The sequence below is a fragment of the Caretta caretta genome, chromosome 1 (assembly GCF_965140235.1).
Source record: "Caretta caretta isolate rCarCar2 chromosome 1, rCarCar1.hap1, whole genome shotgun sequence".
NCBI classification, from domain to species: Eukaryota; Metazoa; Chordata; order Testudines; family Cheloniidae; genus Caretta; species Caretta caretta.
In genome coordinates this window covers 211,887,028-211,903,609 of record NC_134206.1, presented here as the reverse complement: position 1 = coordinate 211,903,609, position 16,582 = coordinate 211,887,028, and the positions used below count along the sequence as shown (strand labels likewise).

The 16,582-nt window shown below is 45.2% G+C and overlaps 1 protein-coding gene across 1 annotated transcript in view; it reads left to right on the top strand.

The window, feature by feature from the left end:
• Positions 1–16,582, top strand: part of ACRBP (acrosin binding protein) — a 72,284-nt gene that overhangs the window by 42,813 nt on the left and 12,889 nt on the right. Inside the window, exons 4-5 of the mRNA XM_048820556.2 lie at positions 703–826; positions 1,337–1,784. Of these exons, the coding sequence (XP_048676513.1) occupies positions 703–826; positions 1,337–1,784 (572 nt within the window). The remainder of the gene's footprint in view (positions 1–702; positions 827–1,336; positions 1,785–16,582) is intronic.

Below are 16,582 nucleotides of genomic sequence, written 5' to 3'. Positions count from 1 at the left end.
TGGCAAGGGAGAGGTTTGGGAAGGATTAATGAATTGGAAAGGAGGGGTTTCAAGGGAATTATTACGATGTAGGGGAGGGGTTTCTGGGGCGATTTTTCATAGTGGATGGTAGGGATTTGGGTGGATTATAAACTGGAGGGTTGACGTTTTGGGGGAGATTATTGCAGTGGAGGGGAGGGTGTTTTGGGGGATTTTCATAGGGGAGAGGAGGGATTATTGCAGTGGTGGGATTTCAGTGAGAGAACCACAGTGCAGGGGAGGGTTTTGCAGGGGGTTATAACAGTGGAGGGAAGAGGTTGGGAGGGTATTGCAATGTATGGAAGGGGTTTGGGCAGATTATAAGAGTGAAGGGAAAATAATTGCAGTGGCGTGGTCGGAGTGTGGTGGTGATTAATGCAGTGGAAGGGAGGGTGTTCAGGGGCATTGTTGCACTAGAGGGGAGGGGTTTCAGAGAGGGTTGTTACAGTTGGGGGGAGGAGTTTCCAGGGGTAGTTGTATTGAGTGGATTATCACAGTGGAGAGGAGGCATGTAGAGGGATTATTGCAGCAGAGGTGAGAGCATTTGTTGGGATAATCTCAAATGGGGATTACTGCAGTAGGGGGAAGGGGGTCTCATTTGGGTGTAATGCAGTGGAGGTTTGGGCTTCAGGGGGGATGGTTGCAGTGGGGTCTCTAGATTCAACTTCCTTGCCCCCTATTCAGCGGATCCTGTGTCCTGAAATGGCTCCCCACAAAGAACCTCGTGCCCAAGGAGAGGTGTTTGATACCATGGGCTCTTGGGCAAAAAGCAACTGGTCTTCCCATGCTGGGTCCACTAGCGAAACAGGTACCATGGTGCTGGGTGAATTCTGTATCCACTTCTGGTTCTTTCTCCACGTGCCCTTCTCATCCCCTCTCTTCCCCATGGCCCTCCCCTGCGTCCTGATTCTTTGAGAAGCTCTCTGCAGGGTTTGGGCCCGATGGGAGGGAAGGGAACATGTGTGAATGCAGTGGGCCATGCAGGTGTGCGTAGTGGAGCAGGCCAGCGTGTTACAAGGTGGGTGTAGGAGTGCACATCCCTGGCAGTGTGGGACAAGGGTTGTGTGTGTGCACAGTGTATGGACACATGGGTGGGCTTGCACATATCACAAGGAAGTGTGTGCAGTTCAGCAGCCAGTGGAGATGTGAGAGTCTGTGCAAAGCTAAGGGAACATGAATCTGAAAGACGCCCAGCTGGACAGGGTGTGTGAGCATGTGTACGTGCAGTGTGTGTGTTTATGCATAGGGATACACTTCCAAGAAGTGAGGGTGAGGTTCAATCCCTTCTTCACTTGCTTTCTGTATGCTCTTCCCCCAGCACAGGGTCAGGCAGACCCCAGACCCATGAGTCAGGCTACCCGGCTGCATCCGGACATCCGTCTCCATTCCAATGTGAACACCATTCTGAAATATGCCTATGCTGTCTCAGGCCAGGAACCAGTGATCAGAAGGCACATCCCAGGCGTGCCAGCCCAGAGACGTCTCGAGCCTGGAGTGGGCCCAGAGCTGGCAGGCCCCCTGCAAGTCCAGCCAGTCACAGCCACCCCTGAAACTTCCCCGTCAGTCATAAGACCCAGTAACAAGACTGGAAGGGCCGCAGAGCAGCACATGCAGAAGAGCATCCAGCAGCTGATCAACTCAGCTCTCTCCTTGGAGGGCTCTCCAGAGATGGAGACCACTCAGGTGCCCCCAGGCACTGCACCAGATTGGAAGGGCTCATTCAGCAGTGCCCAGGAAGGGATCTCAGATGCAAGCAGCAGTGGCAGGTAAGGTAAAAAAACAGCTCACAAGTGGGTCAGGAGAGGTGTGGCAGCTCAGCTGACCCCGAACATGCACACCCTGCACGCACACACAGTGGGCATTTCTACACTGGAGCTAGTAGGTGTAATTTCCAGCACAGGTAGACAGACCCACACTAGTTCTGATTGAGTTCATGCCAACAGTAGCAATGTAGATGCCATGAGTCGTGGCAGGGGCTCGCTACCTGAGTAGGTGCCTAGCATCACAGACAGCTACACTTGCTCTGCCACAGCTTCACCCTATTGTTAGCATGCTAGCTTGATCAGAGCTAACATGGGTATGTCCCTCGAACTAGGAATTACACCTTCTAGTTCCAGAGTAGACACACTCGGCGAGCACCACACAGAGACATGCACAAAGAGCTCCCCTCAGCCCCCACAGTCATGTACGTGCACAGTGAGCTCCCCACGAACAGCCACATACACACAGTCATGGATGTGCACAATGAGCTCCCCACAAACATGCCCCCCCCCAGTCATGCACATGCATGGTGGGATCCCCACAAACACCCACCCACACCCAGAGTGAGCTTCCTACAACCCCTTCCTGTGCAACACCCCCCCCATCGGGCATGTGCACGGTGAGCTCCCCAGGCTCCCCCTCGCCCCACTGTCATGCATGTGTACGGTGAGCTTCCTCACACACACAGATCAGTTATTAAGTTCAATTCAATGAGACTTGATTGGCAGAACAAGCTATACAAGTGTGATCAAAGTGTAAAAAAAGAGAGTCTCCACAGATATCTGCCTGAGGGAGGTAAGATGTACTCAGAATGGGGCTACATGCTGTGTCTGAGGCTTGCTTCTGTGTGCGTTTGTTATTCCTGTTCATTCCTGATCTAGTGACAGGTTGCTACATTGTGTGCTGCTATCTTTGCCATTTCTCCCCTTTTCTCCCTGGGTCAGGCCCAATTTTTCCTTGTCACTTTTTGACAAGAAGTCTGTTCTGATTCTTAACAATTTGTGGAAATATCTTTCTTGCATTTCCTCTATTTGGGGCATTGGAATGACAGGAGCCTCTCTGTCTCAATGGCTCCTCTCCCATTAGGTGCTCTGTCACTTCCTTTCTGGGTTTAGACTCTGCGTTGCACCTCCCCATTTCCATAGCTGCCTTACGGTCACTTATTCTGTGTTTGGTGAGAGTCTGTATTTGTTTGCCACATTTCACAGGGGTGAGGTAGTCGGATCATATGATATTTCTCTACAGGGACCTGTAGCAGTCCAGCTTGTTCCTATTTGCTTTTCCTAGTGACTCATATGTTGGTATTTTAGGTGCTGGTTTAGTTGTTATGCTTATAAGAAGCACACAGAATCTTTTAAAAAGGAATAAGGCAATACGCCGCATTTATTGAGAGTACAACGTAAGCATTAAAATCAGGATATGCTTCCATACTCTCTCTCTCTCTCTCTCACACACACACACACACACACACACACACACACACACACACACGTTCTGTGGCTGGATCTTATAGTTACCAATTCTTAGCGTTGCTCTGTCAGTTCCAGCAGCCAGCTGAAACTGCACACAAGGGAGGGGGAGCTGGGTCTCTGTCAAACGCATTGGAAGCTCCGATGTTGATGAAGAACAAACCCAAAGTCCCATGGCAATACATCCTTCTTTTATAGTAATAAGTTCCCATATAAGTCTATGGACCTTGCTGTGTCACACCGGAGCTGTCAATCATGAGGTATTCAAGGTTGCTCTTAATTAGCATTATTTTGAGTTGTTACCAGGAGGATCCACAGCTGTTTCTTATCTCATCCCTCTGGCTCAACTCCTTATCTTGTCCTTGGGGTGTATGCCTTTGCTTTAGGGTTGTCAATCTGCCATCCGGGTGATACTGATAAATAAAGTTGGTGCCTCTCAGACTCCTCTACTCCCCTCTTGACCATCTGGCCCAGCTGTCTCCTCTCAGTTAATTAGTATACCATACATTCTTCACTCACACACCAAACAGTAAATAAGGCAATAATTACAGGCATAAAATTTCTATCCTTCTAAGAACAATCATTAATACAATCAGCAAAGAATAAACTCAGAACAATTTCTTCTTACTAATTCAAGGCTAGCAAAATGGAGTATAAAAGTAAAATAAGCAGAATGGAGTACAATTTACTCAAGACAATTTCTTTTGGCCTACATTGTATCTTGAGTACTTTTCAGTTTTGACTAGACCTGTTTGCCCCACTGCTCAGGAAGCTGGGGTTGCTGAGCAAGGTGGGTGATGACACACACAAGTGGATTTTGTTTTCATTTGGATTTAATTTTGGATCCCCGAGTATTTTGTGGCTGAGGGAAGTTTTGTTGCTTTGGCTGAGGTCAATAACCATCTCTGTGTGTTGGTTAGTAGGGAGGTCAGATCAGTTCTACTCTGCGGCTGCTGTTGCTGGAGTTCCCATGCACATGCAGGATTTGTTTGCTGAGCTGCACATGTAAGGTTTCTACTGCAGTTTTATTTTAGTCACATTAGTCAGCTATTAAAGTTGGGCCCCAGATTTCATTCCCAAATAGCAGAATGGGTTGGATTATACCATCGAACATTACAGCAGTGATTTTATTGGTGTGTTATATCTACCTAGCAGTTTCTTCATGTCATAGAAAGCCTTTCTAGCCAATTAGAAGTTTCCTAATGCATTTATTACAAGACTGAGATATGTGTGACTTAGGGTCTGTCCAGTGATCATGTTTCTGTAATAAAATATTACTTTGTTTTAGATGTTTTGGGACTGTATCTGAAATATCATGAATTGTTCTGAGTGAAATATCATGAGTTGACCTGTGGGGCCCATGTATTGCAGTAGGTTTATGGGAGGTATAAGTTTCTTAAGAGATCATCTTATATGACCAGGATTACGAGAGTGCTCCATGGCTGTGTATATGTAAATAGTTAAGGAGCCAGTAGATGGTGCTCAAGAATATGCAGCATTTGCTCCTGGAGCTTGTAGGACCAATAAGACTTCTTGCTATGCATTGCAAATGGCTTCTTCTGTGCCGCTCATTACAGCAGCTTTTCACATGGTGTCAGAAGTAAAATATTTTCACTACTTTAATTCTTTGTTGGGGACTGATCTGAGGCAATGAGGTCCAGATCCTCAAAGGTATTTAAGCTTCTAAATTAGAATCTTCTAAATTAGAAGCCTAAATACTCATTACTTTTAAATGCTTGGGGTTGGCAATATTGTATATGAGAGGTATATTTTATAGATTCCAAGGCCAGAAGGGACCATTGTGATTATCTGGTATGGCCTCATGTATAACACAGGCCAGAGAAAGAAAAGGAGTACTTGTGGCACCTTAGAGACTAACCAATTTATTTGAGCATAAGCTTTCATGAGCTACAACTCACTTCATCGGATGCATACTGTGGAAACTGCAGAAGACATTATATACACAGAGACCATGAAACAATACCTCCTCCCACCCCACTCTCCTGCTGGTAATAGCTTATCTAAAGTGATCACTCTCCTTACAATGTGTATGAAAATCAAGGTGGGCCATTTCCAGCACAAATCCAGGTTTTCTCACCCCCCGCCCCCCCAAAACACACACACACAAACTCACTCTCCTCCTGGTAACAGCCCATCCAAAGCGACCACTCTCCTTACAATATGTATGATAATCAAGGTGGGCCATTTCCAGCATAAATCCAAGTTTAACCAGAACGTCTGGGGGGGGGGGGGAGGTAGGAAAAAACAAGGGGAAATAGGCTCCTCCCAGTCTCTATTTAAGCCTAAATTAAAAGTATCCAATTTGCAAATGAATTCCAATTCAGCAGTTTCTCGCTGGAATCTGGATTTGAAGTTTTTTTGTTGTAGGATAGCAACCTTCATGTCTGTTATTGCGTGACCAGAGAGATTGAAGTGTTCTCCGACTGGTTTATGAATGTTATAATTCTTGACATCTGATTTGTGTCCATTTATTCTTTTACATAGAGACTGTCCAGTTTGACCAATGTACATGGCAGAGGGGCATTGCTGGCACATGATGGCATATATCACATTGGTGGATGTGCAGGTGAACGAGCCTCTGATAGTGTGGCTGATGTTATTAGGCCCTGTGATGGTGTCCTCTGAATAGATATGTGGGCATAGTTGGTAACGGGCTTTGTTGCAAGGATAAGTTCCTGGGTTAGTGGTTCTGTTGTGTGGTATGCGGTTGCTGGTGAGTATTTGCTTCAGGTTGGGGGGCTGTCTATAAGCAAAGACTGGCCTGTCTCCCAAGATCTGTGAGAGTGATGGGTCGTCCTTCAGGATAGGTTGTAGATCCTTGATGATGCGTTGGAGAGGATTTAGCTGGGGGCTGAAGGTGATGGTTAGTGGTGTTCTGTTATTATCTTTGTTGGGCCTGTCCTGTAGTAGGTGACTTCTGGGAACTCTTCTGGCTCTATCAATCTGTTTCTTCACTTCCACAGGTGGGTATTGTAGATGTAAGAATGCTTGATAGAGATCTTGTAGGTGTTTGTCTCTGTCTGAGGGATTGGAGCAAATGCGGTTGTATCGCAGAGCTTGGCTGTAGACGATGGATCGTGTGGTGTGGTCAGGGTGAAAGCTGGAGGCATGTAGGTAGGAATAGCAGTCAGTAGGTTTCCGGTATAAGGTGGTGTTTATGTGACCATTGTTTATTAGCACTGTAGTGTCCAGGAAGTGGATCTCTTGTGTGGACTGGACCAGGCTGAGGTTGATGGTGGGATGGAAATTGTTGAAATCATGGTGGAATTTCTCAAGGGCTTCTTTTCCATGGGTCCAGATGACGAAGATGTCATCAATATAGCGCAAGTAGAGTAGGGGCGTTAGGGGACGAGAGCTGAGGAAGTGTTGTTCTAAATCAGCCATAAAAATGTTGGCATACTGTGGGGCCATGCGGGTACCCATAGCAGTGCTGCTGATCTGAAGGTATACATTGTCCCCAAATGTAAAATAGTTATGGGTAAGGACAAAGTCACAAAGTTCAGCCACCAGGTTAGCCGTGACATTATCGGGGATAGTGTTCTTGATGGCTTGTAGTCCATCTTTGTGTGGAATGTTGGTGTAGAGGGCTTCTACATCCATAGTGGCCAGGATGGTGTTATCAGGAAGATCACCGATGGATTGTAGTTTCCTCAGGAAGTCAGTGGTGTCTCGAAGGTAGCTGGGAGTGCTGGTAGCGTAGGGCCTGAGGAGGGAGTCTACATAGCCAGACAATCCTGCTGTCAGGGTGCCAATGCCTGAGATGATGGGGTGCCCAGGATTACCAGGTTTATGGATCTTGGGTACTAGATAGAATATCCCAGGTCGGGGTTCCAGGGGTGTGTCTGTGCGGATTTGATCTTGTGCTTTTTTTCAGGAAGTTTCTTGAGCAAATGCTGTAGTTGCTTTTGGTAACTCTCAGTGGGATCAGAGGGTAATGGCTTGTAGAAAGTGGTGTTGGAGAGCTGCCAAGCAGCCTCTTGTTCATATTCCGACCTATTCATGATGACAACAGCACCTCCTTTGTCAGCCTTTTTGATTATGATGTCAGAGTTGTTTCTGAGGCTGTGGATGGCATTGTGTTCTGCACGGCTGAGGTTATGGGGCAAGTGATGCTGCTTTTCCACAATTTCAGCCCGTGCACGTCGGCGGAAGCACTCTATGTAGAAGTCCAGTCTGCTGTTTTGACCTTCAGGAGGAGTCCACCTAGAATCCTTCTTTTTGTAATGTTGGTAGGGAGGCCTCTGTGGATTAGTATGTTGTTCAGAGGTATTTTGGAAATATTCCTTGAGTCGGAGACGTCGAAAATAGGATTCTAGGTCACCACAGAACTGTATCATGTTCGTGGGGGTGGAGGGGCAGAAGGAGAGGCCCCGAGATAGGACAGCTGCTTCTGCTGGGCTGAGAGTATAGTTGGATAGGTTAACAATATTGCTGGGTGGGTTGAGGGAACCATTGCTGTGGCCCCTTGTAGCATGTAGTAGTTTAGAAAGTTTAGTGTCCTTTTTCTTTTGTAGAGAAGCAAAGTGTGCGTTGTAAATGACTTGTCTAGTTTTAGTAAATTCCAGCCACGAGGAAGTTTGTGTGGAAGGTTGGTTTTTTATGAGAGTATCCATTTTTGAGAGCTCATTCTTAATCTTTCCCTGTTTACTGTAGAGGATGTTGATCAGGTGATTCCGCAGTTTCTTTGAGAGCGTGTGGCACAAGCTGTCAGCATAGTCTGTGTGGTATGTAGATTGTAATGGATTTTTTACCTTCAGTCCTTTTGGTACGATGTCCATCTGTTTGCATTTGGAAAGGAAGACGATGTCTGTCTGTATCTGTACAAGTTTTTTCATGCAGTTGATAGATTTCCTCTCCATACGGCTAAATGCAGTGCCTTGCATAATGACAGGTTTCAGAGTAACAGCCGTGTTAGTCTGTATTCGCAAAAAGAAAAGGAGTACTTGTGGCACCTCAGAGACTAACCAATTTATTTGAGCATAAGCTTTCGTGAGCTACAGCTCACTTCATCGGATGCATACTGTGGAAAGTGTAGAAGATCTTTTATACACACAAAGCATGAAAAAATACCTCCCCACACCCCACTCTCCTGCTGGCAATAGCTTATCTAAAGTGATCACTCTCCTAACAATGTATATGATAATCAAGTTGGGCCATTTCCAGCACAAATCCAGGTTTTCTCACCCTCCGCCCCCCCCCCCCAAACTCACTCTCCTGCTGGTAATAGCCCATCCAAAGTGACCACTCTCTTTACAATGTGTATGATAATCAAGGTGGGCCATTTCCAGTACAAATCCAGGTTTTCTCACCCCCCGCCCCCCCCCAAAACACACACACACAAACTCACTCTCCTGCTGGTAATAGCTTATCCAAAGCGACCACTCTCCCCACAATGTGCACGATAATCAAGGTGGGCCATTTCCAGCACAAATCCAGGTCTTCTCACCCCCCACCCCAAACTCACTCTCCTGCTGGTAATAGCTCATCCAAACTGACCACTCTCCTTACAATGTGTATGATAATGAAGGTGGGCCATTTCCAGCTATTACCAGCAGGAGAGTGGGGTGGGAGGAGGTATTGTTTCATGGTCTCTTTGTATATAATGTCTTCTGCAGTTTCCACAGTATGCATCCGATGAAGTGAGCTATAGCTCACGAAAGCTTATGCTCAAATAAATTGGTTAGTCTCTAAGGTGCCACAAGTACTCCTTTTCTTTTTGCGAATACAGACTAACACGGCTGTTACTCTGAAACAGGCCAGAGAATTACCCCTAAATAATTCCCAGAACACATATTTTAGAAAATTGTCCAATCTGGATTTTAAAACTGTCTGTGATTAAGGCTACAATTTTCTCAAGGAGGTCGCGGAATTCACAAAATCTGTGACTTCCAGAGACCTCTGTGACTTCAGCCTGTGGTAGCCAGGAGCTGCAGGGTCCCCACCGCCACCTGTGGTGGCTGGGAACTGTGGGGTAACGCCACTGTCCCCAAGCTCCAAGCCACCATGGGCAGTGGGGGTACCCTGGAGCTCCTGGCTGACATGACTAGTGGGGGTGCCCCAGAGCTCCGAGCTACTGTGGGCAGTGGGGGTGCCCCAGAGCTCCGAGCCACTGTGGGCAGTGGGGTGCCCCAGAGCTCCAAGCCACTGTGGGTGGCAGGGGTGCCATGAAGTTCCCAGCTAGTGTGGCGGCGGGGGCCCGCTGCAGTTCCTGGCTGCTCCAAGCCGGGGGTCGGCAGGGGACCCCAAAATCCAAGCCACCAGGAGTGGGGGAACCCCTCAGCTCTGAGCCAGGACTCCCCGGGGCCAGTGTGGGGACCCCGCAACTGCCCATTTTGTCATGCATATTTTTAGTAAAAGTCAGGGACAGGTCTTGGGCTTCCATAAATTTTTCTCTATTGCCCATGACCTGTCTGTGACTTTTACTAAAAATATGCGAGACAAAATCTTAGCTTTATCTGTGATGGAGAATCCACCGGGAGCCTTGATAAATTGTTCCAGTGATTGATTACTCTCACTGTTAAAAATATACACCTTATTTCCAGTCTGAATTTGTCTAGCTTCAACTTTATTACCTTCCTTTAACTGTTGGATCATATTATACTTTTCTCTGCTAGATATGGAACATATGAAGAGCCCATTATTAAATATTTCTTCCCCCATGTATGTACTTATAGACTGTGATTAAATAACCCCTTATTCTTCTCTTTGTTAATATAAATACAGTGAGCTCTTTCAGTGCATAAGACATGTTTTTTAATCCTTTACTTATTCTTGTGGCTCTTCTCTGAACCATCTCCAATTTATCAACATCCTTCTTGAACTATGAACACCAGAACTGGACACACTATTCCAGCATCGGTTGCACCAGTGCCAAAAACAGAGGTAAAATAGCTTCTATACTCCTACTCAAGATTCACCTGTTTATGCATCCAAGGATTGCAATGACCCTTTTTGCCACAGTGTCACACTGGGAGCTCATGTTCATCTGATTTTCCACCACAACCTCCAAATCTTGTTCAGAATCACTGCTTCCCATAAGCACGGCCTACACTCTTTGTTCCTAGATGGATACTGTGACCAGGGTCCTAGTCGGGAGCCAGCTGTGGTCACTCAATTAGGGTGAACTGCAAAGAATGGGGCAGCCAAACCCCAAAAAGCTGGTGGATATTCCAATACTTAGATTGACCAAGACAGCAGAAAACAGCTTCTTTATTACCTTACTGGTTACTCAGAAGTCCAAACACAGTTCCCTTAAAGTGATCCAGCCTCAGGCCTCCATCCAGGTTCCCACATTAAATATGATGATTTCTGAAAATCTTATTTCATGGTATAAAAGAAAAGGTTCTCCCAATCCCAAAGGATCAGACACATGACCTCCCAGGTTAATGAACATTTCAGATCTTAACCAAATACATGCTACAGCCAATTCTTATTAACTAAACTAAAATTTATTAAAAAACAAGAGAGAGAGAGAGAGAGAGAGTATGGTTAAAAGATCAATATACATACAGACATGAGTTCAGTTCACTGAGGTTGAGATTCACAGCAGAGATGGTGAGCTTTGTAGCTGCAAAGAGTTCTTTCAGAAATAGTTCATAGGTCATAGTCCAGTGTCAAAATATCTCATTCTGGGCGTACCAGCATAACTGGGACTCAAACTTCCCCGATGAAGCCTAAGCAGATCTGAGATGAAGAATCAGGATCCAAGGATCTTTTATACAATTTTATGTCTTTTGATAAGTTGGAGTTCCTCAGGGAACAAAAGGTAATTAGGATGACTTTGAAGGAGATCCATCACTGGTACTTAGCTATACGAATTAACATAAGACCATTTGCTTGCTCCTCCACCATTCACAGTACATTTCAAAGAAAGATGAATACTGAGATATACCGTGTTCACAATTCATTTAAATGCTAGGATCTTTTTTTGACCTCTGAATTATCAGAATACAGCATAGACAGGGACTGTTGATTACATAATGGACCCTACTCATACACATGTAAATATACAAAAATTATTTCCCCACATGTCTTTTGAGGGGTATTTATTTTGCAGGATGTTTAATCCTTTCTAGCTATGCATCACAGATATATTTACATTTAGCCATATTAAAACACGTATTGTTTGCTTGCACTCAGCTTACCAAGTGATCCAGATCACTCTGTATCAGTGATCTGTTCTCTTCAGTATTTACCACTCCCCCAATTTTTGTCATCTGCAAACTTTGTCAGTGATGATTTTATGTTTTCTTCCAGCTTATTGATAAAAAGGTTAAATAGCACAGGGCCAACAACCGAGCCCTGTGGGACACCACTAGAAACACGTGATCGATGATGATCCCCATTTACAATTATGTGTTGAGATCTATCAGTAAGCCAGATTTTACTCCATTTAACGTATGTCATTTTGGCTTTATATCATTCTAGTTTTTTAATTAAAATGTTGTGTAGATTCCATATTTAAAGAATCCTTATTGAGGTTACAGGAACAAACCATCCCGATGTGTAAAAAGAATAGTAAATATGGCAGGCGACCAGCTTGGCTTAACAGTGAAATCCTTGCTGATCTAAAGCACAAAAAAGAAGTTTACAAGAAGTGGAAGATTGGACAAATAACCAGGGAGGAGTATAAAAATATTGCTTAGGCATGCAGGAGTGAAATCAGGAAGGCCAAATCACACCTGGAGTTGCAGCTAGCAAGAGATGTTAAGAGTAACAAGAAGGGTTTCTTCAGGTATGTTAGCAACAAGAAGAAAGTCAAGGAAAGTGTGGGCCCCTTACTGAAGAGGGAGGCAACCTAGTGACAGAGGATGTGGAAAAAGCTAATGTACTGGTACTCAATGCTTTTTTTGCCTCCGTCTTCACGAACAAGGTCAGCTCCCAGACTGCTGCACTGGGCAGCACAGTATGGGGAGGAGGTGAGCAGCCCTCTGTGGAGAAAGAAGTGGTTCTGGACTATTTAGAAAAGCTGGACAAGCACAAGTCCATGGGGCCGGATGCACTGCATCCGAGGATGCTAAAGGAGTTGGCGGATGTGATTGCAGAGCCATTGGCAGTTATCTTTGAAAATTCATGGCGATTGGGGGAGGTCCCAACAACTGGAAAAAGGCTAATGTAGTGCCCATCTTTAAACAAGGGAAGGAGGAGGATCCGGGGAGCTACAGGCCAGTCAGCCTCACCTCAGTCCCTGGAAAAATCATGGAGCAGATCCTCAAGGAATCAATTCTGAAGCACTTAGAGGAGAGGAAAGTGATCAGGAACAGTCAGCATGGATTCACCAAGGGCAAGTCATGCCTGACTAGTCTAATTGCCTTCTATGATGAGATAACTGGCTCTGTAGATGAGGGGAAAGCAGTGGACATGTTATTCCTTGACTTTAGCAAAGCTTTTGACACGGTCTCCCACAGTATTCGTGCCAGCAAGTTAAAGAAGTATGGGTTGGATGAATGGACTATAAGGTGGATCGAAGCTGGCTAGATCAACAGGCTCAACGGGTAGTGATCAATGGCTCCATGTCTAGTTGGCAGCCGGTATCAAGCGGAGTGCCCCAAGGGTCAGTCCTGGAGCCGGTTTTGTTCAATATCTTCATTAATGATCTGGAGGATGGTGTGGACTGCACCCTCAGCAAGTTTGCAGATGACACTAAACTGGGAGGAGTGGTAGATACGCTGGAGGGTAGGGATAGGATACAGAGGGACCTAGACAAATTGGAGGATTGGGCCAAAAGAAATCTGATGAAGTTCAACAAGGACAAGTGCAGAGTCCTGCACTTAGGACGGAAGAATCCCATGCACAGCTACAGACTAGGGACTGAATGGCTCGGCAGCAGTTCTGCAGAAAAGGACCTAGGGGTTACAGTGGATGAGAAGCTGGATATGAGTCAACAATGTTGCCAAGAAGGCTAATGAAATTTTGGGCTGTATAAGTAGGGGCATGCCAGCAGATCGAGGGACGTGATACCTCTATTTGACATTGGTGAGGCCTCATCTGGAGTACTGTGTCCAGTTTTGGGCCCCACACTACAAGACGGATGTGGAAAAATTGGAAAGCGTCCAGCAGAGGGCAACAAAAATGATTAGGGGACTGGAACACATGATTTATGAGGAGAGGCTGAGGGAACTGGGATTGTTTAGTCTGCAGAAGAGAAGAATGAGGGGGGATTGGATAGCTGCTTTCAACTACCTGAAGGGGGTTCCAAAGAGGATGGATTTAGACTGTTCTCAGTAGTAGCAGATGACAGAACAAGGAGTAATGGTCTCAAGTTGCAGTGGGGGAGGTTTAGGTTGGATATTAGGAAAAGCTTTTTCACTTGGAGGGTGGTGAAGCACTGGAATGGGTTACCTAGGGAGGTGGTGGAATCTTCTTCCTTTGAAGTTTTTAAGGTCAGGCTTGACAAAGCCCTGGCTGGGATGATTTAGCTGGGGATTGGTCCTGCTTTGAGAAGGGGGTTGGACTAGATGACCTCCTGAGGTCCCTTCCAAACATGATATTCTATGATTCTATGAACCCTGTTACCTTTATCAACCTAACTTCTAATCTCAAACAAAGATATCAAGTTAGTCTGACAGGATCTGTTTTCCATAAACGCATGTTGATTTGCATTAATTATATTATCCTCCTTTAATTCTTTATTAATTGAGTCCCATATCAGCTGTTCCATTATCTTGCTAGGGATCAATGTCAGACTGACAGATCTATAATTACCTGGGTCATCTCGTTTATCCTTTTTAAATATTGGCACCATTTTACTCATAGACTTTAAGGTCAGAAGGGATCATCATGATCATCTAGTCTGACTTCTTGAGAACCTCACCTACCCATTAGCTTTCTTCCAGTATTCTGGTACTTTCTCAGTGTTCCAAGACTTACTGAAAATCAACATTAGTGGTCCAGCAAGCCTCTGCAGCCAGCTCTTTTAAAATTCTTAGATGCAAGTTATCCAGACTTGCTGATTTAAAAATCTCTAACTTTAGTGCCTGCTATTTAACATCCTCAGGAGATACTAGTGCAATGGAAATCATCTGTCTCCCAAATGCAGAACAGAAATATTTATTGAACACTTCTGCCTTGTCTGCATTGTTGTCCTGCCTGACTGCACAGAGTTAAAGCAAAACAGTCTGTTAAGGGAGAAACCAACAGGAAATGAAACAATGGCAAAGATAAGACACCTAGAGGAAACAACTTCAAAGGAGTTCAATGGCTGGTCCATGGATTGGGAAGTAGGTACCTACCTGACACCATTTAGGCAGGCATGGTTTATTCTTCCCAAGGCAGACAGCCTAGGATCAGAAGGGATCCTAAACCTTAAACCTGCTGGCTTTGGTAAGGAGGGGACTGAGTGAGTTGTCAGCAGACTGAGGCTGGCACCCAGACTAATAGAAAGATACAGGCACTGCAGCAAGCAGGCTGACTCTCCCAGCCCAGAGAGGGGAATAAGCTGGACCTATCTGAGCAATGGTTATGCCTAGGTAAAGAAATATGTGCATAGGAGTCTTTGCTGTTAGCCCATTCTCCTAAATGCTGTATTCCCTTTGGTAGTTAAATGCTACTTTAATCACCTGTTCTCACAAGTGCCCGGAGAAAAAGGACTGAGGGGTGCCAAAGCAGGTTGGGCCTGTTGTATTAACACAAGTAATAAACAGGGGGCTGCGCCCCAGAGTGGTTGAGCTGCCAGTTTCCACAGAGAGAGGTGAAGGAAGGCAGGCCTGCCATCTGAAGGTTGAATTCAAGAGAGTCTAAAAGGAGTCTAAAGTACAGCTCTTGCTTCACCACCACCCACTGCACGGAGGCCATGAACTATGAAGGAAAACTGTGGTTTGCAAAACTAAAACTTCAGGAATGGCCCAGCTCTGACATTCCCATGGCAAGGCAAAGATTACTGTAACATTTCACAAGATAAATCACTCACATTACTGGAAAACGAACAACTCCAGGCTAAATCTCTCCAATGGCACATTAATTTAACACCTGAGATTATTCATATTTGAAATACAGCAGAACCCCGTTATCTGACTCTCCATTATCATTACACATATTGAATCTATTTCCTGAAGTTAAGTATCCTCACACCTTCTTATCAACTGTCTAAATGGGCCATCTTGATTATCACTACAAAAGTTTTTTTCTCCTGCTGATAATAGCTCATCTTAACTAATTAGCCTCTCACAGTTCGTATGGTAACTTCCAATTTATCTGTATGTATATATATATATCTTACTATATGTTCCATTCTATGCATCCGATGAAGTGAGCTGTAGCCCACGAAAGCTTATGCGCTAATAAATTTGTTAGTCTCTAAGGTGCACAAGTCCTCCTGTTCTTTTTGCGGATACAGACTAACACGGCTGCTACTCTGAAATCTCCATTATCTGGCTCTCGGTATTAACCAAACCACCAGCTCACACTGGTGCAGAAGCAGGTGATCTCTCCTGTGGCCACTAGATGGTGCTGCAGACTCTCACTTTCCCATTCTTCAGATTATCCCAAATAATTTTTGATTTCCGATCTGACTCCGGTCCCAAATAGATGCGATAAATGGGGTTCTGTTGTAATTGAAATTCCACAGGTGCCTCAGCAGAACCAGCTGTTTTTTGCCAATGACAGATAAGCATTGCATTAAAGAGTCCCTATCATTGGGATGGTTTTACAGACCTTGGATGCCTTCCTGGAGAATGGCCCTTGGAAATCAACCCAGGGGGGAAACTGCAACAATGAGCATGACACAGAACAGCAGTTCCATTGAAGAAGATACTTTAAAAAACAGACTGACAATCTCATGGAGATGGGAGTCTGAAAAAGAGTGATGTATCTAACAGATATGGTACCTCTATAAAAAACAAGCAAACTCTGCTCCTGTTATCATTTATCAACAATTGAAGAGATCCTGCCAAAGGCAAAGGTTTTTTCTTTGCCAAAGATGGTTTCTGGTGCTAACACCTGATGAAGAAAGCCCCCATTTGATGTCTTTCTGGACCCTTCTGGTCAGATCTAGATGGCTGTGAATGCCATGTGACTTTTCTCTGGTGCTAGAAGCATACCAGAGACGTCAACATAAAGTGCTAGAGAGACTCGAGGGGGTTCATGTAATTGCAGATGACACCTTAGTGTTTGGTTGTGGAGACTCCCTTGAAGAGATTAATGATGATCATGTACTGCTTTATAGTATGTGTGATAGACCCAGGCCAGTTGGGTACAGCAGAGTAGCCTTATTGGGATCCAGGAAGTGGATTCACCCGCCCACTGCTAAAGGATCCCCCCCAGCCTAAGGGGGGGGTGTCCACAGGACCTGGAAAACCAAATAATTACGGGGGGAC